The sequence below is a fragment of the Phyllobates terribilis genome, unplaced genomic scaffold, assembly GCF_046119375.1.
Source record: "Phyllobates terribilis strain yellow unplaced genomic scaffold, ASM4611937v1 Scaffold_1__5_contigs__length_1240528914, whole genome shotgun sequence".
In the NCBI taxonomy this organism is placed as follows: Eukaryota; Metazoa; Chordata; class Amphibia; order Anura; family Dendrobatidae; genus Phyllobates; species Phyllobates terribilis.
In genome coordinates, this window is record NW_027362761.1 from 269970747 (window position 1) to 269997137 (window position 26391).

General features: G+C 45.1%; 1 protein-coding gene across 3 annotated transcripts in view; it reads left to right on the forward strand.

Moving 5' to 3' along the window:
- The window catches only part of DAO (D-amino acid oxidase), a 127963-nt gene that overhangs the window by 5253 nt on the left and 96319 nt on the right, over positions 1-26391 (forward strand). Inside the window, exon 1 of one of the 3 annotated variants that reach the window (XM_073672428.1) lies at positions 13779-13923. The exons of the other annotated variants lie outside the window; for them this stretch is intronic. Within the exon in view, the coding sequence (XP_073528529.1) occupies positions 13841-13923 (83 nt within the window). The 5' untranslated portion in view covers positions 13779-13840. Of the gene's footprint in view, positions 1-13778; positions 13924-26391 lie in introns of those variants that run through there. 3 annotated transcript variants of the gene reach the window in all.

The window sequence follows — 26391 nt, forward strand, 5'->3', positions numbered from 1 at the left end:
AAGAAAGTATGGAGAAGGCTTGGAATGGCTCATGATCCACAGCACACCACATCCTCTGTAAAACATGGCGGAGGCAGTGTGATGGCATGGGCATGTGTGGCTTCCAATGGCACTGGGTCACTAATGTTTATTGATGACGAGACTGAAGACAGAAACAGCCAGATGAATTCTGAAGTGTACATTGCTATACTCTCTGCTCAGATTCAACCACATGCAGCAAGGTTGATTGGACGGCGGCGCTTCACTGTGCAGATTAAGAATGATCCAAAACATACTGCAAAATCAACCCGAGAGTTTTTAAGGCAAAGAAGTGAAATATTCTTCAATGGCAAAGTCAGTCACCAGATCTCAACCCCATTGACCATGCATTTCACTTGCCTAAGACAAAACTTAAGGCAGAAAGACCAGCAAACATTCAACAACTGAAGTCGGCTGCAATAAAGGCCTGGTAAACAAAGGCATAGCTAGGGTTTTGTTTCGGGGGGGCGAAACTTCTGAGTGGGCCCCTAACCAGGTAACCCTGATTACAGCTATGGTGGTGCACCCAGATAGTGGACGTAGGAGAACCTCAGCAGATAACCGTGCTGTTACTGAAAATAATCTCTATACAAAGACCAGCACTGATATTACCGCCATATGGTGACATATATTGATATATGCCAGTCCTGCAGAACATAAAAGAGATCAGAGCACAGTTATATATGGTGACTTACAGCTGACGTTCTTTCTGATTAAATTGTTCACTTTTCCCGTCTTTTCCATCTGGCCCAGACTGACACAACGACTTCTCCAGTCAGGACTCATCTGCAGAAATCACGACACAGACACATTTCACTCCTTACATTTCAGGCACCGTCTCCATCTATTCCCTACCTGCACAAACCCCCCATTCTGCTGATACCCCAATACTGAGCCTCTGCTGCTGTATGTGTCCCTATTACTGCACCTACTGTGTGCCCTCTAGATGGTAAAACAAACCTCTAGAATATAGTAATGCCGTGTGCAAGTGCCCTAGAAAACAGTGCCCACATAACATTTAATAATGTCCTGAGTCTCCCCCCATATACAGCTCCCCTATACACAGTATGATGCTCTCTTATACATAGTATAATGCCCCCTCACTGTATAGTACCCCCACACACAGTATACTGACACCTTAGTAGCCTCCAAACTGATGGATCCAACACTGTATGATGGCCCCCACACTTTACGAAGACCCCACATTATCTCTCACTCTGTATGATGGCCCGCACACTGTGCAAAGACCCCACATTATCTCCCACACTGTATGACCCCGAGTGTAATCCCCACACTGTATAACTAGCCTTCATATAGTATAATGAACCATATAGGCCTCCATATAGTATAATGCACCCCCATAGGCCTCCATATAGTATAATGTACCTCCATATAGTATAATGTACCCCCATAGGCCTCTATAGTACAATGCACCCCCATAGCCAGTCTGTAGTATAATGCACCCTATAGGCAGTTTGTAGTATAATGCACCCCATAGGCAGTCCGTAGTATAATGCTCCCCCATAGGCAGTCTATAGTATAATGCACACCACAGGCAGACTATTGTATAATGCACCCCATAGGCAGACAATAGTATAATGCTCCCCCATAGACAGTCTGTAGTATAATGCACCCCATAGGCAGTCCGTAGTATAATACTCCCCCATAGGCAGTCTATAATATAATGTACCCCCATAGGCAGACTATAGTATAATGCACCCCATAGGCAGTCTATAGTATAATGCACCCCATAGGCAGTCTATAGTATAATGCACCCCATAGGCAGACTATAGTATAATGCACCCCATAGGCAGTCTGTAGTATAATGCACCCCATAGGCAGTCTATAGTATAATGCACCCCATAGGCAGTCTGTAGTATAATCCACCCCATAGGCAGTCTATAGTATAATGCACCCCATAGGCAGACTATAGTATAATATACCCCCATAGGCAGACTATAGTATAATGCACCCCATAGGCAGTCTGTACTATAATGTACCCCATAGGCAGACTATAGCATAATGCACCCCATAGGCAGTCTATAGTATAATGCTCCCCCATAGACAGTCTGTAGGATAATGCACCCCATAGGCAGTCTGTAGTATAATGCACCCCATAGGCAGACTATAGCATAATACACCCCATAGGCAGTCTATAGTATAATGCACACCATAGGCAGTCTATAGTATAATGCACCCCATAGGCAGTCTGTAGTATAATCCACCCCATAGGCAGTCTATAGTATAATGCACCCCATAGGCAGACTATAGTATAATATACCCCCATAGGCAGACTATAGTATAATGCACCCCATAGGCAGTCTGTACTATAATGTACCCCATAGGCAGACTATAGCATAATGCACCCCATAGGCAGTCTATACTATAATGCTCCCCCATAGACAGTCTGTAGGATAATGCACCCCATAGGCAGTCTGTAGTATAATGCACCCCATAGGCAGACTATAGCATAATACACCCCATAGGCAGTCTATAGTATAATGCACACCATAGGCAGTCTATAGTATAATGCACCCCCATAGGCAGTCTGTATTATAATGCACCCCATAGGCAGTCTGTAGTATAATGCACCCCCATAGGCAGTCTGTAGAATAACGCAGTCTAGAGTATAATGCACCCCATAGGCAGTGTGTAGTATAATGCACCCCATAGACAGTCTATAGTATAATGCACCCCATAGGCAGTCTATAGTATAATGCTCCACATAGGCAGATTATAGTATAATGCACCCCCATAGGCAGACTATAGTATAATGCACCCCATAGGCAGTCTATAATATAATGCACCCCATAGGCAATCTGTAGTATAGTGCACCCCATAGGCAGTCTATAGTATAATGCACCCCATAGGCAGTGTGTAGTATAATGCACCCTATAGGCAGTCTATAGTATAATGCTCCCCATAGGCAGATTGTAGTATAATGCACCCCCATAGGCAGATTATAGTATAATGCACCCCCATAGGCAGACTATAGTATAATGCACCCCATAGGCAGTCTTTAATATAATGCACCCCATATGCAGTGTATAGTATAATGCACCCCATAGGCAATCTGAAGAATATTGCACGCCATAGGCAGTCTATAGTATAATGCACCCCATAGCCAGTCTGTAGTATAATGCACCCCATAGGCAGTCTATAGTATAATGCACCCCATACGCAGTCTGTAGTATAATGCACCCCATAGGCAGACTATAGTATAATATACCCCCATAGGCAGACTATAGTAAAATGCACCCCATAGGCAGTCTGTACTATAATGTACCCCATAGGCAGACAATAGCATAATGCACCACATAGGCAGGCTACAGTATAATGCTCCCCCACAGGCAGTCTGTAGGATAATGCACCCCATAGGCAGTCTGTAGGATAATGCACCCCATAGGCAGTCTGTAGTATAGTGCACCCCATAGGCAGTCTATAGTATAATGCACCCCATAGGCAGTCTATAGAATAATGCACCCCATAGGCATTCTGTAGCATAATGCACCCCAAAGGCAGTCTATAGTATAATGTACCCCATAGGCAGTCTGTAGTATAATGCACCCCATAGGCAGACTATAGTATAATACACCCCATACGCAGACTATAGCATAATATACCCCCATAGGCAGACTATAGTATAATGCACCCCATAGGCAGTCTGTACTATAATGTACCCCATAGGCAGACGATAGCATAATGCACCCCATAGGCAGTCTATAGTATAATGCTCCCCCATAGACAGTCTGTAGGATAATGCACCCCATAGGCAGTCTGTAGTGTAATGCACCCCATAGGCAGACTATAGTATAATGCACCCCATAGGCAGACTATAGTGTAATGCACCCTACAGGCAGACTATTGTATAATGCACCCCATAGGCAGTCTATAGTATAATGCACACCATAGGCAGTCTATAGTATAATGCACCCCCATAGGCAGTCTGTATTATAATGCACCACATAGGCAATCTATTGTATAATGCACCCCATAGGCAGTCTGTAGTATAATGGACCCCCATAGGCAGTCTGTAGAATAAGGCAGTCTATAGTGTAATGCACCCCATAGGCAGTCTGTAGTATAATGCACCCCATAGGCAGTCTATAGTATAATGCACCCCATAGGCAGTGTGTAGTATAATGCACCCTATAGGCAGTCTATAGTATAATGCTCCCCATAGGCAGATTATAGTATAATGCACCCCCATAGGCAGATTATAGTATAATGCACCCCCATAGGCAGACTACAGTATAATGCACCCCATAGGCAGTCTGTAATATAATGCACCCCATAGGCAGTCTAGAGTATAATGAACCCCATAGGCAATCTGTAGTATATTGCACCCCATAGGCAGTCTATAGTATAATGCACCCCATAGGCAGTCTGTAGTATAATGCACCCCATAGGCAGTCTATAGTAAATGCACCCCATAGGTAGTCTGTAGTATATTGCACTCCATAGGCAGACTATAGTATAATATACCCCCATAGGCAGACTATAGTATAATGCACCCCATAGGCAGTCTGTACTATAATGTACCCCATAGGCAGACTATAGTATAATGCACCCCATAGGCAGTCTGTAGTATAATGCACCCCATAGGCAGATTATAGTATAATGTACCCCATAGGCAGACTATAGTATAATGCACCCCCATAGGCAGTCTGTAGTATAATGCACCCCATAGGCAGATTATAGTATAATGAACTCCATAGGCAGTCTACAGTATAATGCACCCCCATAGGCAGTCTGTATTATAATGCACCCCATAGGCAATCTATTGTATAATGCTCCCCATAGGCAGATTGTAGTATAATGCACCCCCATAGGCAGATTATAGTATAATGCACCCCCATAGGCAGACTATAGTATAATGCACCCCATAGGCAGTCTTTAATATAATGCACCCCATATGCAGACTATAGTATAATACACCTCATACGCAGACTATAGTATAATATACCTCCATAGGCAGACTATAGTATAATGCACCCCATAGGCAGTCTGTACTATAATGTACCCCATAGGCAGACGATAGCATAATGCACCCCATAGGCAGTCTATAGTATAATGCTCCCCCATAGACAGTCTGTAGGATAATGCACCCCATAGGCAGTCTGTAGTATAATGCACCCCATAGGCAGACTATAGTATAATGCACCCCATAGGCAGACTATAGTGTAATGCACCCTACAGGCAGACTATTGTATAATGCACCCCATAGGCAGTCTATAGTATAATGCACACCATAGGCAGTCTATAGTATAATGCACCCCCATAGGCAGTCTGTATTATAATGCACCCCATAGGCAATCTATTGTATAATGCACCCCATAGGCAGTCTGTAGTATAATGGACCCCCATAGGCAGTCTGTAGAATAAGGCAGTCTATAGTGTAATGCACCCCATAGGCAGTCTGTAGTATAATGCACCCCATAGGCAGTCTATAGTATAATGCACCCCATAGGCAGTGTGTAGTATAATGCACCCTATAGGCAGTCTATAGTATAATGCTCCCCATAGGCAGATTATAGTATAATGCACCCCCATAGGCAGACTACAGTATAATGCACCCCATAGGCAGTCTGTAATATAATGCACCCCATAGGCAGTCTAGAGTATAATGAACCCCATAGGCAATCTGTAGTATATTGCACCCCATAGGCAGTCTATAGTATAATGCACCCCATAGGCAGTCTGTAGTATAATGCACCCCATAGGCAGTCTATAGTAAATGCACCCCATAGGTAGTCTGTAGTATATTGCACTCCATAGGCAGACTATAGTATAATATACCCAAATAGGCAGACTATAGTATAATGCACCCCATAGGCAGTCTGTACTATAATGTACCCCATAGGCAGACTATAGTATAATGCACCCCATAGGCAGTCTGTAGTATAATGCACCCCATTGGCAGATTATAGTATAATGTACCCCATAGGCAGACTATAGTATAATGCACCCCCATAGGCAGTCTGTAATATAATGCACCCCATAGGCAGATTATAGTATAATGCACCCCATAGGCAGTCTACAGTATAATGCACCCCCATAGGCAGTCTGTATTATAATGCACCCCATAGGCAATCTATTGTATAATGCTCCCCATAGGCAGATTGTAGTATAATGCACCCCCATAGGCAGATTATAGTATAATGCACCCCCATAGGCAGACTATAGTATAATGCACCCCATAGGCAGTCTTTAATATAATGCACCCCATATGCAGTCTATAGTATAATGCACCCCATAGGCAATCTGAAGAATATTGCACGCCATAGGCAGTCTATAGTATAATGCACCCCATAGGCAGTCTGTAGTATAATGCACCCCATAGCCAGTCTATAGTGTAATGCACCCCATAGGCAGTCTGTAGTATAATGCACCCCATAGGCAGACTATAGTATAATGCACCCCATAGGCAGACTATAGTATAATGCACCTCATAGGCAGACTATAGTATAATATACCCCCATAGGCTGACTATAGTAAAATGCACCCCATAGGCAGTCTGTACTATAATGTACCCCATAGGCAGACTATAGCATAATGCACCCCATAGGCAGGCTACAATATAATGCTCCCCCACAGGCAGTCTGTAGGATAATGCACCCCATATGCAGTCTGTAGGATAATGCACCCCATAGGCAGTCTGTAGTATAATGCACCCCATAGGCAGTCTATAGTATAATGCACCCCATAGGCAGTCTATAATATAATGCACCCCATAGGCATTCTGTAGCATAATGCACCCCAAAGGCAGTCTATAGTATAATGTACCCCATAGGCAGTCTGTAGTATAATGCACCCCATAGGCAGACTATAGTATAATACACCCCATACGCAGACTATAGTATAATATACCCCCATAGGCAGACTATAGTATAATGCACCCCATAGGCAGTCTGTACTATAATGTACCCCATAGGCAGACGATAGCATAATGCACCCCATAGGCAGTCTATAGTATAATGCTCCCCCATAGACAGTCTGTAGGATAATGCACCCCATAGGCAGTCTGTAGTATAATGCACCCCATAGGCAGACTATAGTATAATGCACCCCATAGGCAGACTATAGTGTAATGCACCCTACAGGCAGACTATTGTATAATGCACCCCATAGGCAGTCTATGGTATAATGCACACCATAGGCAGTCTATAGTATAATGCACCCCCATAGGCAGTCTGTATTATAATGCACCCCATAGGCAATCTATTGTATAATGCACCCCATAGGCAGTCTGTAGTATAATGCACCCCATAGGCAGTCTGTAGTATAATGCACCCCATAGGCAGTCTATAGTATAATGCACCCCATAGGCAGTGTGTAGTATAATGCACCCTATAGGCAGTCTATAGTATAATGCTCCCCATAGGCAGATTATAGTATAATGCACCCCCATAGGCAGATTATAGTATAATGCACCCCCATAGGCAGACTACAGTATAATGCACCCCATAGGCAGTCTGTAATATAATGCACCCCATAGGCAGTCTAGAGTATAATGAACCCCATAGGCAATCTGTAGTATATTGCACCCCATAGGTAGTCTATAGTATAATGCACCCCATAGGCAGTCTGTAGTATAATGCACCCCATAGGCAGTCTATAGTAAATGCACCCCATAGGTAGTCTGTAGTATATTGCACTCCATAGGCAGACTATAGTATAATATACCCCCATAGGCAGACTATAGTATAATGCACCCCATAGGCAGTCTGTACTATAATGTACCCCATAGGCAGACTATAGTATAATGCACCCCATAGGCAGTCTGTAGTATAATGCACCCCATAGGCAGATTATAGTATAATGTACCCCATAGGCAGACTATAGTATAATGCACCCCATAGGCAGTCTACAGTATAATGCACCCCTATAGGCAGTCTATATTATAATGCACCCCATAGGCAATCTATTGTATAATGCACCCCATAGGCAGTCTATAGTATAATGCACCCCATAGGCAGTCTGTAGTATAATGCACCCCATAGGCAGATTATAGTATAATGTACCCCATAGGCAGACTATAGTATAATATACCCCATAGGCAGACTATAGTATAATGCACCCCATAGGCAGTCTGTACGATAATGTACCCCATAGGCAGAATAAAGCATAATGCACCCCATAGGCAGTCTATAGTATAATGGTCCCCCATAGACAGTCTGTAGGATAATGCACCCCATAGGCAGTCTGTACTATAATGTACCCCATAGGCAGACTATAGTATAATGCACCCCATAGGCAGTCTGTAGTATAATGCACCCCATAGGCAGACTATAGTATAATGCACCCATAGGCAGACTATAGTATAATGCACCCTATAGGCAGTCTATAGTATAATGCACCCCATAGGCAGTCTACAGTATAATGCACCCCCATAGGCAGTCTGTATTATAATGCACCCCATAGGCAATCTATTGTATAATGCACCCCATAGGCAGTCTGTAGTATAATGCACCCCAATAGGCAGTCTGTAGAATAAGGCAGTCTATAGTATAATGCACCCCATAGGCAGTCTGTAGTATAATGCACCTCATAGGCAGTCTATAGTATAATGTACCCCATAGGCAGTGTGTAGTATAATGCACCCTATAGGCAGTCTATAGTAAAATGCTCCCCCATAGGCAGATTATAGTATAATGCACCCCCATAGACAGTCTATAGTATAATGCACCCCATAGGCAATCTGTAGTATATTGCACCCCATAGGCAGTCTATAATATAATGCACCCGATAGGCAGCCTGTAGTATAATGCACCCCATAGGCAGTCTATAGTATAATGCACCCCATAAGAAGTCTGTAGTATAATGCACCCCATAGGCAGACTATAGTATAATGTACCCCATAGGCAGACTATAGTATAATATACCCCATAGGCAGACTATAGTATAATGCACCCCATAGGCAGTCTGTACTATAATGTACCCCATAGGCAGACTATAGCATAATGCACCCCATAGGCAGTCTATAGTATAATGGTCGACCATAGACAGTCTGTAGGATAATGCACCCCATAGGCAGTCTGTAGTATAATGCACCCCATAGGCAGTCTGTAGTATAATGTTCCCCATAGGCAGACTATAGTATAATGCACCCCATAGGCAGACTATAGTATAATGCACCCTATAGGCAGACTATTGTATAATGCACCCCTTAGGCAGTCTATAGTATAATGCACCCCCATAGGCTGTCTGTATTATAATGCATCCCAAAGGCAAACTATTGTATAATGCACCCCATAGGCAGTCTGTAGTATAATGCACCCCCATAGGCAGTCTGTAGAATAAGTCAGTCTATAGTATAATGCACCCCATAGGCAGTGTGTAGTATAATGCACCCTATAGGCAGTCTATAGTAAAATGCTCCCCCATAGGCAGATTATAGTATAATGCACCCCCATAGACAGTCTATAGTATAATGCACCCCATAGGCAATCTGTAGTATATTGCACCCCATAGGCAGTCTATAATATAATGCACCCGATAGGCAGCCTGTAGTATAATGCACCCCATAGGCAGTCTATAGTATAATGCACCCCATAGGAAGTCTGTAGTATAATGCACCCCATAGGCAGACTATAGTATAATGTACCCCATAGGCAGACTATAGTATAATATACCCCATAGGCAGACTATAGTATAATGCACCCCTGAGAGTGCGGGGCCACCGCCCCCTCTGCCCCCCCCCGGTAGCTACTCTGCTGCTGGCAAAGCATCACAAAGGAGGAAACCCAGCGTTTAGTGACATCCATGGCTTTCAGACTTCAGGCAGTCATTGCCTGCAAAAGACTCTCTACAAAGTATTATAAATGAGCATTTGTTTATGGTAAAATTAATTTGTCCAATTACTTTTGAGCCCCTGAGAAAAGGATGCTTTGTAAAAAAAATGGTTGCAAACGTTTCACATCATATTTTTGTTCAGCCCCTTTAATTAAACCTGAAAGTCTACACTTCAATTGCATCTCAGTTTCATTTTAAATAAAAAATAGTGGCATGCAGAGCCGAAATCACGAAAATTCAGTCACTGTCCAAATATTTCTGGTCCTAACTGTATTTGGTATCTACATAACTGTAGCAATCTGTACAATCAATATAAATGAGTTCTCTGGTTTTATTATTAAGTAGGGCATATGAACAGGAGCTTTTACAATAAGGCAGCTCTTTTATGGTGCTTCTGCAAGAATAGAAAGTAAATACATTACACACTCATTTTGTCTAAGATCCTAATCACTATTGTACATTTGAATAGCCGCCTTTTTGTTACACTGTTAGAAGCTGTAACGCCGGCGTCCCTGCATAGCTTCTCTCAATACCCCAGGAACGTCAACATGCTCACCCTCATGGCCGCTCAGCGGCGTCTCCTGTCCCAGGCTCCAGGGCTCATGCACATCGCGCAGGTCTCCCAGCAATGTGCTTAGGGCACGCTTCCCACTTCTTAAAGGGGCAGCGCACACTCTGGAATTGTCCCCAACCTATAGCTGGGAGGCATTAGGTATTTAAGGCACCCTCCCCTGTAGGGAGGTGCCTGAGCAACTTTCGTACCTAGTTTGTCTTCTACCTACTAGTCCATTGTCAGGTCCCTGTTCCTGAACCCGTTAAGGTAAGAAGAGGCTGCTCACACTGGGGACCGTGGGGACCGTGTGTTTTTGTCACGAAAAAATGCGTTTTGCTGTACCAGCAAAATGAATAAGGTTTCTGAAATCTCATGCACATGCTGCTTATTCTCCCCTTGTAGATTTTAAGCCATTTCAAATCTGCAGCATATCAACTCTTCAAATGAATGGGAAAAGAATGCATCAAAAACGCGGGAAAAAAAGCACATATTTTATGCAGCATTTTTCCTACCAAGAGACACATTTGTGGTGCAGAAATGACTGCTGCAAATACTTATCGTGTGCAAATGCCCTGAGTATTGCTCCTTCCGTGCAAACTGTACAGCACTCCTGTCCATAAAATGGCTACTCATGAGGAGCATGTGACCACACCAGTCCATCAGCCACCTCCAATAAAAAAACAGCTTTTCTACGTGAAAAAATTTTCAGTTGCACGAGACTGATGGACAGGTCTGGTTACATGCTCCTCCACCAGCAGCCATTATTTTGACAGAGTGATGAGCAGTTTTTCAGGAAGGGCAGGAGGAGAATCTGTAATACCTATATGTTACAGGCATATATTACAGGTAATCATGTCCCCAACATGTTTGTTAAAGTATATTGCCCCGCCCCTTTAAGGACCATATTCTTGAGGCCAGCTGTAGATGAGCGCATGAAAACTTGGGCCTGTCCCCTACTCAAATTACAGACACGACTGGTTTCAAGTGCAGCTCCGTGTGCTCTTCCGAATATCGGATGAGTGCAGGAGCTACCTGCCATTTACATGCACTATAAATCAGACCAAAGTAGCACATGCTGCTTTTTTTTTCCTCTCGGGCAGTTGGACCAAGAGAAAAATTGCTCATCTGAACAGCCCTATTGAATAACATGGGTCAGTGTGCTGTCTGATCAAAAATCAGACAGCACCCATCTGATTAATACGCTCGTCTGCATGAGCCCTGAGAGTAACTACTAAGGGTCTAATTTCTGGTGAATTGATCTTTTGGTTTGGCTGTACATCTACAAATATTTAGAGAGCATAACAACTGCGATACATAAACCTCCATTCTATTGTAAAAATTTTCAGAAAAGAAAAAGAACTCATTGTATAAGTGAAGCCAATAGTTTAGTGATGCCAGCGACCAGTAGGAGTGATGTTTATGCAGTGTAGGCGTTCAGCATCTCAGCACCAATATGGCGAGACAAAGGAATATGTTTATCACAGAGATTGTGTTGGTAGTTGATTCTGGACAATAATGGTCTCTTTATCACTAGCACTGTCCACATCATATGTGTGTGATAAATTATTTGGATATTTTGTCGGTGCCCAAAGTTTTAAAATTGTCACCAATTGGCATGGAGAATGCAATCTATTGTTTCATGAAAGCAATCACTTAGCGTGTTGGCCCCATCCGATTAAAAAGAAAAGTCTGTGCATTTATGCAGAGCCATCACATAGGTCAGCATAGCTCCTAGGTTAAAGCTCCTATACACATTAGTCAAAAGTCAACCAAACGCACCGATTTGGGGAGGTATCTGAAACCATTTAACGTGTATGTGTCCCTCCAGACTCTCCACTGACAGGAGTCTGGCAGCTCTCTCTCCCTCTCTCTGAATGTTCCTGTGTATGGGGGGATTCAGGAGAGAAATCTAATGTGTATGGCCCCCAGCCTTCGATAGGCTTAGAAGAGTAGCAGTGCCTCCTTATGTGGCTCATGATATCAAAATAGTGTAATATTAATGGGATAAGGATAAATCAGGCAGCAAGTAAACAGTTTCTGAAGTAGATGCATTGGAAGCTGGAAAAATGAGCAAGCGTGAGGCTCTCAGTGACAGAAAGGGAACAACTTGGGATAGCTAGATTACAGGGTCCATGGTTATCCAAAATATCAGATCTTGTGTGGAAGATTCTGGTATGCAGTGGTTAGTACCTCCCAAAGCCATCCAGTAGGGGAACAGGTTAACTGGCAATGGTTCCATAGATGCCTAAAGCTTATTGATGTGCACTGGGTATGACAGCTAGCGCCTGGTCTGATCCCACAGAAGAGCTACAGTAGTGTGAATTGCTGGAGAATTGCATAACAGTGAAGTGTCAGTGTGACCAAACAGTACATCGCAGCTTATGGAGCACAGACTGTGGTAAAAGTGCCCATTCTGTCTGCCAAATCTAAAAGAGCACATAAGCATCAGAACTGGGCTATGGAGCAATAGGACAAGGTGGCTGATCTAATTAAACACCATTTCCTTTATATCCTGTGGACAGACAGGTACATGTGCTACCCTTACCAGGGAAGGAGATGGCACCAGGAGGCATTTTAGGAAGAGGTCAAGCTAGCAGAGATGTGATGCTCTGGGCAGTGTTCTTCTGAGAATCCTAGGGTTTTGTCATTCATGTGGACGTTACTTTGACACATACCACAAACTTAAAGGTAATCTGTCAGCAGGATTTCTCCCCCCAAACTATTTACGAGTTTGCACATGTAGCTCTTTCAAAAGCAAGTCCAGCAATACCTTTACATGGCCAGTCTGTTCTCCTATTACTGACAAATCAGCATTTCAATTAATACGCAAATGAAGAGCTATTTGTAACTCTGAAGCCTTGGTCACTCCAGCTCTATTTCTGGCCCAGTACCGCATTCTCCAGCTTGACTGATAACTCCTTTGCCTGAAGTCACACAGCATGGAGGCTGTCAGTCAGCAAGAGGAGACAGGGAGTAGAGCTGGAGTGACAGAGGCTTTAGATCTACAAATAGCTCTTCAACTTCATTTGTATGTCAGTTTAAAAGCTTACACATCAGCATAAGTTGAACAGACTGGCCATGTAAAGGTATTGCTGGACTTGTCTTTAATAGAGCTACATGGTCATATAAATTGTTTGAGGGGTGAAATCCTGCTGACAGATTCCCTTTAAATGTCATTGCAGAGCAAGTACTGCCCTTCATGGCAACAGTATTTCTTAATGGCAGTGGCCCTTTTCAGCAACATAATGTGCCCTGTCCCTACAAAGACAGAGCTTAATGCCTTAAATATAGAAAGGAACCTGACAAAAGGCGTCCTGTAAGCAGAAATATTAAAACGCTCTTTACTTTTGAAAGAATGTGCTGTGCTCGCTACAGGACTGTGAAGCATGTCTGGCACTGAATTAGTTAACAGGGCTTTTCTTAGCGAGGACGATTTTGTTGGTTGGCTGGCTGTCATTCTTCTAGCTACAGCCAATGGCTTCCTGTGCGGACAGTGTGTCACTGGTAATCACACCAGCACGTCCTCTGTTGACTGTTAAAGGAACAGGAATAAATGAGTGAGTAAAGCCACATCTGTTGCCTTTTTATACTGTTTTATGTTGTTATTTTTTTACTCTCTTCCTTACAATCTAGTTTTCCACTGTTGTCTACGTGTAAATGTGCTCTTGTTGTGTAAATGGAAAATGCTCCTTGTGAGCACTTTGTAACCAGACTGGTTTACTCGACTTTGACATTTTGCTGATTAGACTTTAGTTCTATTTTTAAGGCTTTCAATTCCTATTCTGAGTTCTTTAAACCGTCCTTAGTCAACAAATATGTAAGTTCTTCTGTTTTCCTAATTTCACTTGGGGTTTTCTGTGGGTTCCCCAGCTTCCTCTCTCACTCCATAATCATGTTCATTTTAATTAATTTCTTTTGATCTTGGGGTTTTACTATCTTAGAGATTTAAAGCCCCTCAGCCCCATTCTGTATACGAGGTGGTGCAATCTCAATCCTGAAAATACATGGCGAGATTGCCCCAATCCAACGGGGTCTCAGAGCTGGGCAATTCTTTATGGGCTTACCTGTATATAGTCTGTATATTAGATGGGCAAATGCATTAAATGTGTATTTTTCCAGAGAAAGGGAACTTATAATGTGAAAGCGTTCTTGGTGCAGAATCATGAAACACGCGTTACTGGAACATTACTAGCAGAAAAAATAGCAAACAGTGGTTCCGATCTCATAGAGTGCTCAATAACATATGCCATCACTTTATGATCGGTGAGGATTAGACCCCTGGTGCCCAAACAATCATGAGAATGTATTGTGGTTTAGTACTGCATCCATCTTAACTTTTCCCTACACAGCACTTCTGGCAACTTATTTGTACAGGGAACTGTAGCTGACCACATTTACCTGAAAAGGACCATGCTGCAGTGTGAGGGAAAAAACAACATCTGAAAAGGGTGTGCAGCGCTACACCTCCTTAAAGGGGTTATCCAGGACCTTTTGGATTTTTTGCTATATGGGGCTAAGAACTTACAGGCAGGTTGTTGCTAACTACCTCCCTGTTCTGCCCAACACCTATCTCACAGACCGCTCCTACTGGTGATTTTACAGCTTTCATTGACATTAAGTTGACAGACAAGCTTCTTTTCTTCCCCTCTGCTCTGATGACGGCGCGTCTCTGTCAATGGTATTCTGATTAACAGCTGGCCCCCCGCTGTCTAACTGCGGGGAGCCAACTGTCAGTCAGCATGACGTTGGCAGTGATGCTCCATTGATAGAGCAGACCATAAGAGGAAGAGCTGCTCTGTTGACGTGTAGTGAAATGAAGCAGCAAAATCGCCGGCAGGAGCAGATCTTCACAGGACAGAGCAGGCTGGTAGTTAGCAACAACCAGCCTGTAAATTCTTAGATTCAAAAGGAAAAAAATACAACAGGCCCAGACAACCCCTTTAATTATCAGGAATCTCACATAAATTGATTTTTAGAAATTTGATAAATATACTCATAAACATAGGCTGGGGTATGTAAATATTAAAACTAACTTCAGTGTCAATCCAACTTTAAAAGTTTTTCCCTCAGATATAAAAATATTGTCCATCTAGCCAAAATACTAATAATAAGCTTCTTAAAGGGACTCTGTCAGCAGGTTTTTGCTATGTAATATAAGAGCAGCATGATGTAGGAGCAGAGAGTCTGATTCCAGCAACGTATCACTTAACGGACTGCTTGGTGCAGTTTTGATAGAATCCCTGTTTTCTCTGTAGTAGATGTAGCATTGGTCAGAATTCTGAGCTGTGTATGACCCCGCCCACATCCCTGATTGGCAGCTTTCTGTGTACACTCTGAATCGTCAGCAAGCTGCCAATCAGTGGTGGGGGCGGGGTTACACAGTTTAGCTGGACTGGTCTGCACATGAAATATAGTCAAGCAGTTATAATCTCCTGCTGATAAAATACTAATTGCATTGAAGCTACTGCACACAGCCTATTAAGTGACACATCATTGGAATCAGGCTCTCTATTTCTACCTCAGGCTTCTCTCAGATTAAATAGCAAAAGTCTGCTGACAAATTCAATTGAATATACCTACCTGTAGAATCCCTCACTGTAATGTTGCTGTCTGGATGCCCTTCTTCCTATCTGTTTACATGTCTGCACAATGCTGTGGTCTACAAAAATGACATGTCATGCAAATTGACCAACCAGTCATGGCATGGGTTAGACCCTGTTCACACTGCATTACTGTTGTGTGTTTGGGGGTTGATTCTGATTCTCTGAAAAACAGGACTATGCCAGATCCACACAGTGTCGGACTGGGGTGCCAAGGGTCCACCAGTAACCAACTCCAAGGCTCCACTTTTCACCTACATGCAAATGTGACATTATCATCAATCATAAATTTCTATAACAATGAACTGGGTAGATTGTTAAATGAATAAGATGCTGCCTCTGTCTGTACATAGTGACTCAAGTATATAGCGCCAAGTACTGCTCATATAAGAGGGTGATGACCCACTCTTGCACAGGGGCCCACCGGAGTGTTCTCCGGTTCTCCTGTGGGCCAGTCCAAGCCTGGATCCACAGTCTGCAATGACACGAGTGGACTTAGTTTGTTCTTTTTTTTCCGGCAATGTCCGTCTTTGCAGGCAAGCATAAAAAGATGGGGGTTATGTTGGAATCTCATTTTTCTGTGATTCAGGTAAAACTCCCGGAGGCACAGCATAAACACAGTGTGAACTAGGTGTTAGTGACAACAGTATGGATGACTGCACTGGCTTGCACATTTTATATTTATCTTGAAAATGGGAAAGAAGATCCAGCAGGGATTTCTAAGAGGAAGTAAACTGAAAAGTTTATTTATTTTCCAATTTTTTTTTTTTATCTTTAGAAAATGCCTTAAATTGTAACCTATCTGACGGACTGGTTGTTATGCAACAAAGTGATTCTGCCAGCAAGAATACGAGTTCTACGTGTTAGAACAAAAAAGGAAAAGATTTGAATTCTTATTCAAATCTGCACCATCCGGATTCCTATCTGGATTTAACTACACATTTCACCCTACTGCATGTAATGGGAAGGCGGAAATCTGCAGTGATGCAAACACCCATCTACTGGCATTACTTTATTGTCAGTGGATTTTAGTGTAAATTTACGCTGCATTCCCTTGTGTGAAAATGGCCGTCATACATTTTGTTTTCTCACATAATAACATCTCTAAGTTGCATAATCTTTTAGGATGTAATTGCCATATCAGTTGGGAACACAGCCGAACATTTGACAACTTTAAGCTAGACTTTAGTAATGTCACCTGGATTTCTAGTCTGGACTAGGTGACATACAAGAGGATGAAGAAGAGGGATGATCTGTCACTGTGGCATTCTAGTCTCAGACAGATAAACTTATTCATACAATGTACAATGTACAGACATTTGTGTATACTTGGCTAGATGACAACATTTCATATGATTAATATCCGCACACCACACCTTTCTAATTACAATTTTGAAGGACAGGTTACCAAACATGCAAATGGACTGCATTGGTTGCTATATAAAAAGTTACTTGTACCTCATTTCTAAAATAGAGAGACCTCATATAAGACCGGGTAATAGAGATATAAACAGATACAAAATTCTTAAAGGGGTTGTACGGTACTTTTATATTGATGGCCTATCCTTAGGACAGGTCATTAATATTTGATCAGAGGCAGGGCCGGCGTCAGCACCCGGGCAATTGCCGGGGCCCTGAGCAGGCGGGGGGGCCCACTCGCCGTCGGCACCCCGCCGCGCTATGGGACCAATGAGCGGAGGAGAGCAGTGCCAGCTCCCGCTTGCTCAGGGCCCCGGCACCCGGCGCAATACTTACCTCTCCCCGTGCCTCCGCAGCAGGTCCGGTCTTTTCCGTGGCTGCTGCACAGTGACGTCTCAGATCAGAGGGTATGGTGACGTCTTTCCACCGTGCTCTCTCCTGAGTCGTCACAGCACAGAGCGGGAAGACGCCGGTGCGCGTGAGGAGTCCGGAGCAGCGGCAGCAGGTGAGAAGTGAGATGAGTATTTGATTTTTTTTTTATTGTATGGAGGCATGGGGCATTATATGGTGGGGTGGGGCGGGGGTGTGTGACATCCTGCATGGGGCATTATAAGCGAGGGGGGGTGTGACATCCTGCATAGGGCATTATAAGGGAGGGGGGGTGACATCCTGCATGGGGCATTATAAGAGGGGGGGGTGACATCCTGCATGGGGCATTATAAGGGGGGGTGACATCCGGCATGGGGAGGTGTGACATCCTGCATGGGTCATTATAAGGGAGGGGGGGTGTGTGTGACATCCTGCATGGGGCATTATAAGGGGGGGTGTGACATCCTGCATGGGGCATTATAAGGGAGGGGGGGTGTGACATCCTGCATGGGGCATTATAAGGGAGGAGGGGTGTGTGACATCCTGCATGGGGCATTATAAGGGGGGTGACATCCTGCATGGGGCATTATAAGGGAGGGGGGGTGACATCCTGCATGGGACATTATAAGGGGAGTGACATCCTGCATTAGGCATTATAAGGGAGGGGGGAGGGTGACATCCTGCATGGGGCATTATAAGGATGGGGCATTATAAGGGAGGGGGGTGACATCCTGCATGGGGCATTATAAGGGGGGTGACATCCTGCATAGGGCATTATAAGGGAGGAGAGGTGTGTGTGACATCCTGCATGGGGCATTATAAGCGAGGGCCGGTGACATCCTGCATGGGGCATTATAAGGGAGGGGGGGTGTGACATCTTGCATGGGGCATTATAAGGAAGGGGGGGTGTAACATCCTGCATGGGGCATTATAAGGGAGGAGGGGTGTGTGACATCCTGCATGGGGCATTATAAGGGAGGGGGGGGTGACATCCTGCATGGGGCATTATAAGGGGGGGGTGACATCCTGCATTGGGCATTATAAGGGAGGGGGGGTGACATCCTGCATGGGGCATTATAAGCGAGGGGGTGACATCTTGCATGGGGCATTATAAGGGAGGGGGGTGTGACATCTTGCATGGGGCATTATAAGGGAGGGGCGGTGTAACATCCTGCATGGGGCATTATAAGGGAGGGGGGGTGACATCCTGCATGGGGCATTATAAGGAAGGGGGTGTGTGACATCCTGCATGGGGCATTATAAGGGGGGGTGACATCCAACATGGGGCATTATATGGGGGGAACAGCCTGCATGGGCATTATGTGGGGGGAACAGCCTGCATGGGGCATTATGTTGGGGGAACAGCCTGCATGGAGCATTATGTGGGGGGAACAGCCTGCATGGAGCATTATGTGGCGGCACAGCCTGCATTGAGCGTTATATGGGGGCCAGTATTCTGTATGGAGCATTATATGGGGGCCAGTATCCTGTATGGAGCGTTATATGGGGGCCAGTATCCTGTATGGAGCGTTATATGGAGGCCAGTATACTGTGTGGAGCGATTCGCCGGTTTCTGAGCTATTGTAGAATTTACAATAAATATCACTCATGTAATGTAAGAAGTGAAATCTTTGACCTTGTACTATATATATATTTCTCTGCGGTATCTGTGCATCATGAATTGTGTTATGTGTTAAAGGGGCCCACTGAGACTCTTTCGGCCAGGGCCCACAAAAACCTAGAGCCGGCCCTGATCTTCGGGGGTGCAACACCTGGCTCCTCCACAAATCCCCCAGTGTCGCCAGTGGCCGGTTGTGTTCAGTTGTGAAGTGGAACAGCACAGCTCCGTCAACTGTATAGTGGCCACAGCAGGGTACTGCAGATCCACTCCTATTAATTTGAATAACTTGGATCCATATAGCCAAAATTGTGATTTGTTAGTCTTGATCTGCTGCTTGACCCTGGCCCTCATCTTCCTCATCACCAAATCTTAATAAAAATGGGCTAAATCCTTTATTACTAAATGATGACCCAACCATATTCATACTACTACTTAAAGGGGATATCCAGTCTTGTGGTTAAAGTCTGCAGTCATGCTATGTGACTGCAGACTTGTGAATCCTCAAAGTGTGTGCTATCAGGATTTTCCAGTGCTGGTGCCATGAGCTGGCGGTCATATGCATACTTCCGGCCACATTCCGACTAGACGTATACAGCCTTGCTCAATTCACTAGTGGGCACGTGACCGCATGCATGCAAATCGTAATGCGCCCACCTGCTCCCGGCACTGGAGAATCTTTGCAGCACGAACAGTGCGCGCTGTGAGGAGTCGCAAGTCTGCAGTCATATAGAGTGACTGTAGACTTTAAGCACAAGGGTGGACAACTCTTGTAACCCGTTTTCTTGGCGCTTCAACATACTGCAGACCGCAATGTGTCAGCTTTATATCATAAGCTAAAGGTTAATTATACATGTACACCATCAGAAAATAAGTTTTCTTTTCATTGCTCCAATGCATCCCAAATTATATATGAACAAATTTTTACAAATAGTCTGAATTTATAAAAATCTTTTTTTTTCACACAACTACCAGACTTATGCATCTGTATGGTCTGATTCTTCACTGTGAATGGAATGGGGTAAAAAAAAAAAATGGCAGAACTGGATATGGTCTAACTGCTCCGCTGCCAGGGCAATCCATGAAACAAAGACAATTTCTACCTTCTTTTAGAACATACCCATTGATGTTGAATGAAACGTTATTCCCAACACAGAAGGTAATTATCGATTGTTAAAATACACCTCTACTTCCTACTCAGATTCTGACGGCTGTGACCAATGCTCAGATTCAGGAAACAGAATCTGAGCATTGTAATTTACGGAATTTTCTGTCCCTGTCAATATTATTATATTGGTAAAACCATCCGACCTCTGTTTATCCACTTCCGTGAACATTTTCATTCTATATATAGTAATAAAGGCTCCCTCAAACATATACCGGAATGTCATGGAGCGGATCCCAAAATATTGCTATTTTTTGGCTTTTACATTTTTTTTTATAAAAACAATGTTAACTACACACCCCATATTATTTTCAAGCACTATTGCTATTTATTTACTGCAGGGTATTTGCTCATTTTGTTTTATTTTAGGTTTTGTCTGTTTAGTGGCCAGTGTGAATATGCGCCTACATGCTTCATGTATATCAATTTATATTCCAGTTCATTTTTTTCGGTTTTGGTTTTTGTCACTCTGTGCAAATAAAGGCGTGGCCTCCATTTTCTTTGAGCTGGACATTACGTTTATACAGCTCCTTATGGCCGGGTGTCCATTAGTCGGGATCTCAGTCATGCTCGGCCCTTATTCACATTTACGTCATTTGACATATCGTAAGGTTTGCTTTTTATCTTAGGTTTAATCCACACGAAAGTAGTGGGGACTCAGAAGGTAAAAAGGGCTAGGAGTGTATGGTGCAGCCATCATTATAAGAAATGAAGGTATTCATGTAACGCTGCATGAACCGGTCATCAGTCGGTATCTGTATATGTTCAGATACAAAGTGCTACCAAGTGCAAACATGACATTTATTAAGCATGACAAGAATACAAAAAATAGCAAGTACGAAAAGTAACATGAGGCGTGTTAGATATTCACACACAAGTATGAATTGCTCACCTATTGTCACGATTCCACCATGCTGTGAATGACAGCTCTATAGGATAGGGGCGTGCTGAGCTGTCAGTATTGTGAGTGACATCCCAATCTGAGGCAGGGGCATGCTGGGCTGTCGGTATTGTGATTGATAGCTCAACTGCCCAATCTGGCCAGGCCTGCAGGGTCTTCCAGGTGTCACCCGTTTTGGGTGATTACCTGGCTATTTAGCTGGCTGGCTATTATTAGACCTTGCCAGTTGTAGCTTTAAGCTCGGTAGTGTGTTTGCTCTGTGCTCTGTATTCTGATATTCTGATCTTTGTTTCTGGACCTTGGATTTGCCTTTTTGACTACCCACTTGTATTACCCCTTTTGCTTTGACGCACTCTGACCTTGGTTTCCTGACTCCATGACTCTGTGGCTTTGACTATCCGTTTGTATTATCCCCTTTTCTATGACATATCCTCCTGGCATTTGACCATGGACTCCTTAACTTCCTCACCTCCTTGGCTTGACCACGATAAGTTACTCAGCTTCACACCTATACCATAGAATGGCTGTATTTATGTCACGGGTGTGTCAGGTGTGATAGACAGTCGCTCTGGAGTCGGCTGTAGAAGGTCACTGCGCTTCGCATTGCAGGCGCTTTCTTGATTCCCTCATCTCTGTAGTATAGGTATATCCTTCTTTCTTTAGGACCCAGCAGTGACCTCCACCTTCAGCTGCTGATTGATACACCCTTGCTGGGTGTAATGCACACGCCTTGGCTGAGTGGCGTGTGCGTGTATATGTAGTGATTCCACTGGACCGTGCCGGAGAGTGAATGCCTGGAGGGGCGTAACTAAGTATCCACCCGATCCGACCAGGGTCGCACGACGGCATACGACGCCAGTGCACCAAGGAGGAACCAAGCAGAGGGACCAGGTGCTACTCCAGGACAGACCCCGGACACGGCTGTTGACCCACACAGGGGAATACAGGAACAGGCAGGTTAGGCTGGCACACAGACTGCTGGTTATAGGCAGACACAGCTGGTATGCAGACTGGCGGATGCTGGTAAGCAAGACTGGTATGCAGGCAGGGAGGTACTGGCAGGTACGACAGCTTGGAGCACCGAGTGGATAGGACCCAGTACAGACTGGGACTCAGGAACAGAACCGCAGATGCGGTGGACAAACACAGCAGAGTGAGGCCGCCCAGAGTGGCGAGCAAGAGCAGAACAAGACGAGACCGCCTGGAGCGGTGAACGAGAGAAGAGCAGGACAAGGCCCCTGGAGCGGTGAGCGAGAGAGGAGCAGGACGAGACTGCCGGAGCAGCGAGCAAAGGGTCAGAGCAGAGCGAGACTGCCGGAGCAGCGAGCAAAGGGACAGAGCAGAGCGAGACTACCGGAGCAGCGAGCAAAGGGTCAGAGCAGAGCGAGACTGCCGGAGCAGCGAGCAAAGGGTCAGAGCAGAGCGAGACTGCCGGAGCAGCGAGCAAAGGGTCAGAGCAGAGCGAGACTGTCGGAGCAGCGAGCAAAGGGGCAGAGCAGAGCGAGACTGCCGGAGCAGCGAGCAAAGGGTCAGAGCAGAGCGAGACTGCCGGAGCAGCGAGCAAAGGGTCAGAGCAGAGCGAGACTGCCGGAGCAGCGAGCAAAGGGTCAGAGCAGAGTGAGACTGCCGGAGCAGCGAGCAAAGGGTTAGAGCAGAGCGAGACTGCCGGAGCAGCGAGCAAAGGGTCAGAGCAGAGCGGAAACCGCAGGAGCGGTGAGTAAGGCAGAGTAGGCAAGAACCGCCGGAGTGGTGAGCAAGGCAGAGCAGAGGGGACAGGGCTCTGTTCACACGGAACAGACTGGAAGAGAAAGGCAGAACCAGGTACACACAAGATACTTGCAATGAAGTAGCGAGTGGACTCTAAACTCACAAACGGGAGTACAGGGACAACGAGTAGGAGTTAGGTACGGGATCAGATTCTGCAGGAAAAGGGAAGGTACGAACATAGAGAAAAAGAGGTAACAGGCTAGGAGAGTATTCAGACAAGAACAGACACAGCAGCAAGATGCAGGAGCGGGTCTAGGTATGCGGCCCCTAGAAGGCGGAACGAACAGGCTAGGAGCATGTTCAGACAGGAACAGGCAAGATACAGGAACGGGTCTAGGTATGCGGCCCCTAGAAGGCGGACAGAACAGGCTAGGAGCGTGTTCACACAGGCCTGGAAATACAGCCTCCAGGATAGGCAGAAGACAACAGGCTAGAAGATAGTTCAGACAGGACACAGTTCAGACACAGGAACTGATGCCGCAAGGCAGGAAACATAGACAGGACCTGGTACATCAGTGACAAGAAGCCAACTGACAGAACACAATGCTCAGGCAAGGATTCCAGGAAAGAGCTGGGTTAAATACCAGGTGACAGACAGCAATAGGCTGAGGACGCACAAGGGGTGTGCCTGCAGCAGCTACAAGAAGCAGGAAGTGATCGGGCGCCGCCCTTAAGCAGAAGAAACAGAGGCAAGCAGACAGCATGGAGGAAAGCCAGAGTGATAGTCTGGACTGGAAATCAAGTGCGCGCTCTTGCACAGTGGGAGATGGACCACTATGCAAGGACGCCGCCAGGTATGTTACACTGGGTAGTTAAATAATTTCAGTTTCTCCAGAGAGTCGCCAGTGATAGTTCTTTGTACCTCTGTGTTGGCTTGGAGCACTAGCAGTCTGCTAGTTTCTTCTCTGGCCCTTGGAGGACAGTTGGCGTTATATCTCTGGTGTCTACTCAAGCTAAGTGTATCCCCTTTGTTTGTCTACCTTGTTGTCTTTAGTTTGAATTGGGGCTTGACTAGTGCTCACCCTGTCCCCTCCCTATCTAGGGCCAAGCTCTAGGGACATTCAGGGCTTAGGTTCCTGCTCGGCGATAGGTGTGGAACTTATATAGGGAAGATAGGGTAGGCAGGGTGATATTAGATCTGCCTAGGGGTCTCCACTCCCCCTTTCCCTAGTGTTTGGGCTTCCTCCCCCTCTTTCCTTTGTGTTGCACTTAGTTTTTCCCTCATTTTGTGTCACATTTTAGATCTTTTTAGAGGAAACCTGTCATCTAGTAAAACACTATTTACCTGCAGACATTGGGTTAATCTGCAAGTTTATAACGTTACAATGCTGCCTTATTGCCAGAACAGATCTTCACAGGACAGAGCAGGCTGGTAGTTAGCAACAACCAGCCTGTAAATTCTTAGATTCAAAAGGAAAAAAAATACAAAAGGCACCGACAACCCCTTTTATTATCAGGAATCTCACATCAATTGATTTTTAGAAATGTGATAAATATACTCATAAACAAAGGCTGGGGTATGTAAATATTAAAACTAACTTCAGTGCCAATCCAACTTTAAAGGGTTTTCCCTCAGATATAAAAATATTGCCCATCTAGCCAAAATACTAAAATAATAAGCTTCTTAAAGGGAATATAAGAGCAGCATGATGTAGGGAAAAAGCGTCTGATTCCAGCAACGTATCACTTAATGGACTGCTTGGTGCAGTTTTGATAGAATCCCTGTTTTCTCTGTAGTAGATGTAGCATTGGTCAGAATTCTGAGCTGTGTATGACCCCGCCCACATCCCTGATTGGCAGCTTCCTGTGTACACTCTGAATCGTCAGCAAGCTGCCAATCAGTGGTGGGGGCGGGGTTACATTGTTTAGCTGGACTGGTCTGCACATGAGATATAGTCAAGCAGTTATAATCTCTTGCTGATAAAATACTAATTGCATAGAAACTACAGCACACAGCCTATTAAGTGACACATCATTGGAATCAGGCTCTCTGTTTCTATCTTGGGCTTCTTTCAGATTAAATAGCAAAAACCTGCTGACAAATTCAATTGAATATACCTAACTTTAGAATCCCTCACTGTAATGTTGCTGTCCGGATGCCCTTCTGCCTATCTGTTTACATGTCTGCACAATGCTGTGGTCTACAAAGACGACATGTCATGTAAATTGACCAACCAGTCATGGCATGGGTTCGACCCTGTTCACACTGAATTACTGTTGTGTGTTTGGGGGTTGCATCTGTATCTCCGAAAAACAGGACTATGGCAGATCCACACAGTGTTGGACTGGGGTGCCAAGAGCCCACCAGTAACCAACTCCAAGGCCCCACTGTTCAGCTATATGCAAATGTGACATTATCATCAATCATAAATTTTTATAACAATGAACTGGGTAGATTGTTAAAGGAATAAGATGCTGCCTCTGTCTGTACATAGTGATTCAAGTATATAGCGCCAAGTACTGCTCATATAAGAGGGTGATGACCCCACTCTTGCACAGGGGCCCACTGGAGGATTCTCCGGTTCTCCTGTGGGCCAGTCCAAGCCTGGATCCACAGTCTGCAGTGACACAAGTGGACTTAGTTTGTGCTTTTTTTTTCCGACAATGTCTGTCTTTGTGTTACTGATCCGGATGGTGGAACCTCTGTGCCACGGTGCAAGAAGGGACCAAGAGGGGCGTGACTAAGTATCAACTCAGACCGACCCTGGTCGTACGGCGGCTAACGACTCCGTGACCAGGGAGGGACCGAGCAGAGGGACCAGGTGCTACTCTGGGGACGACCTTGTAAGAGAGCAGGTGGCTCCCACGGGTCAGCAGACTGGGACTGACCAGTATAGCGGATGGACACAACAGGCAGGCAGAAGTCTCTGGATAGTTGACAGGTGGTCACGGCAAGTGACGGCAGGAGTCTCTAGGTGGTCACGGCAAGTGACGGCAGGAGTCTCTAGGTGGTCACGGCAAGTGACGGCAGGAGTCTCTAGGTGGTCACGGCAAGTGCTCCCAGGTGAGCGGGCTGGCAGGCACGGCAGGTAACAGGCAGGCAACAGGCAAGTGCTCCCAGGTGAGCGGACTGGCAGGCACGGTAGGTAACAGGCTGGCGGGCAAGACTGGTAATCAGGCTAGCTGCGGGACCTGAGGGCTGAAGCAGAGGTCAGAAACACTGTGCAACAACTTTTACTCGGGCAC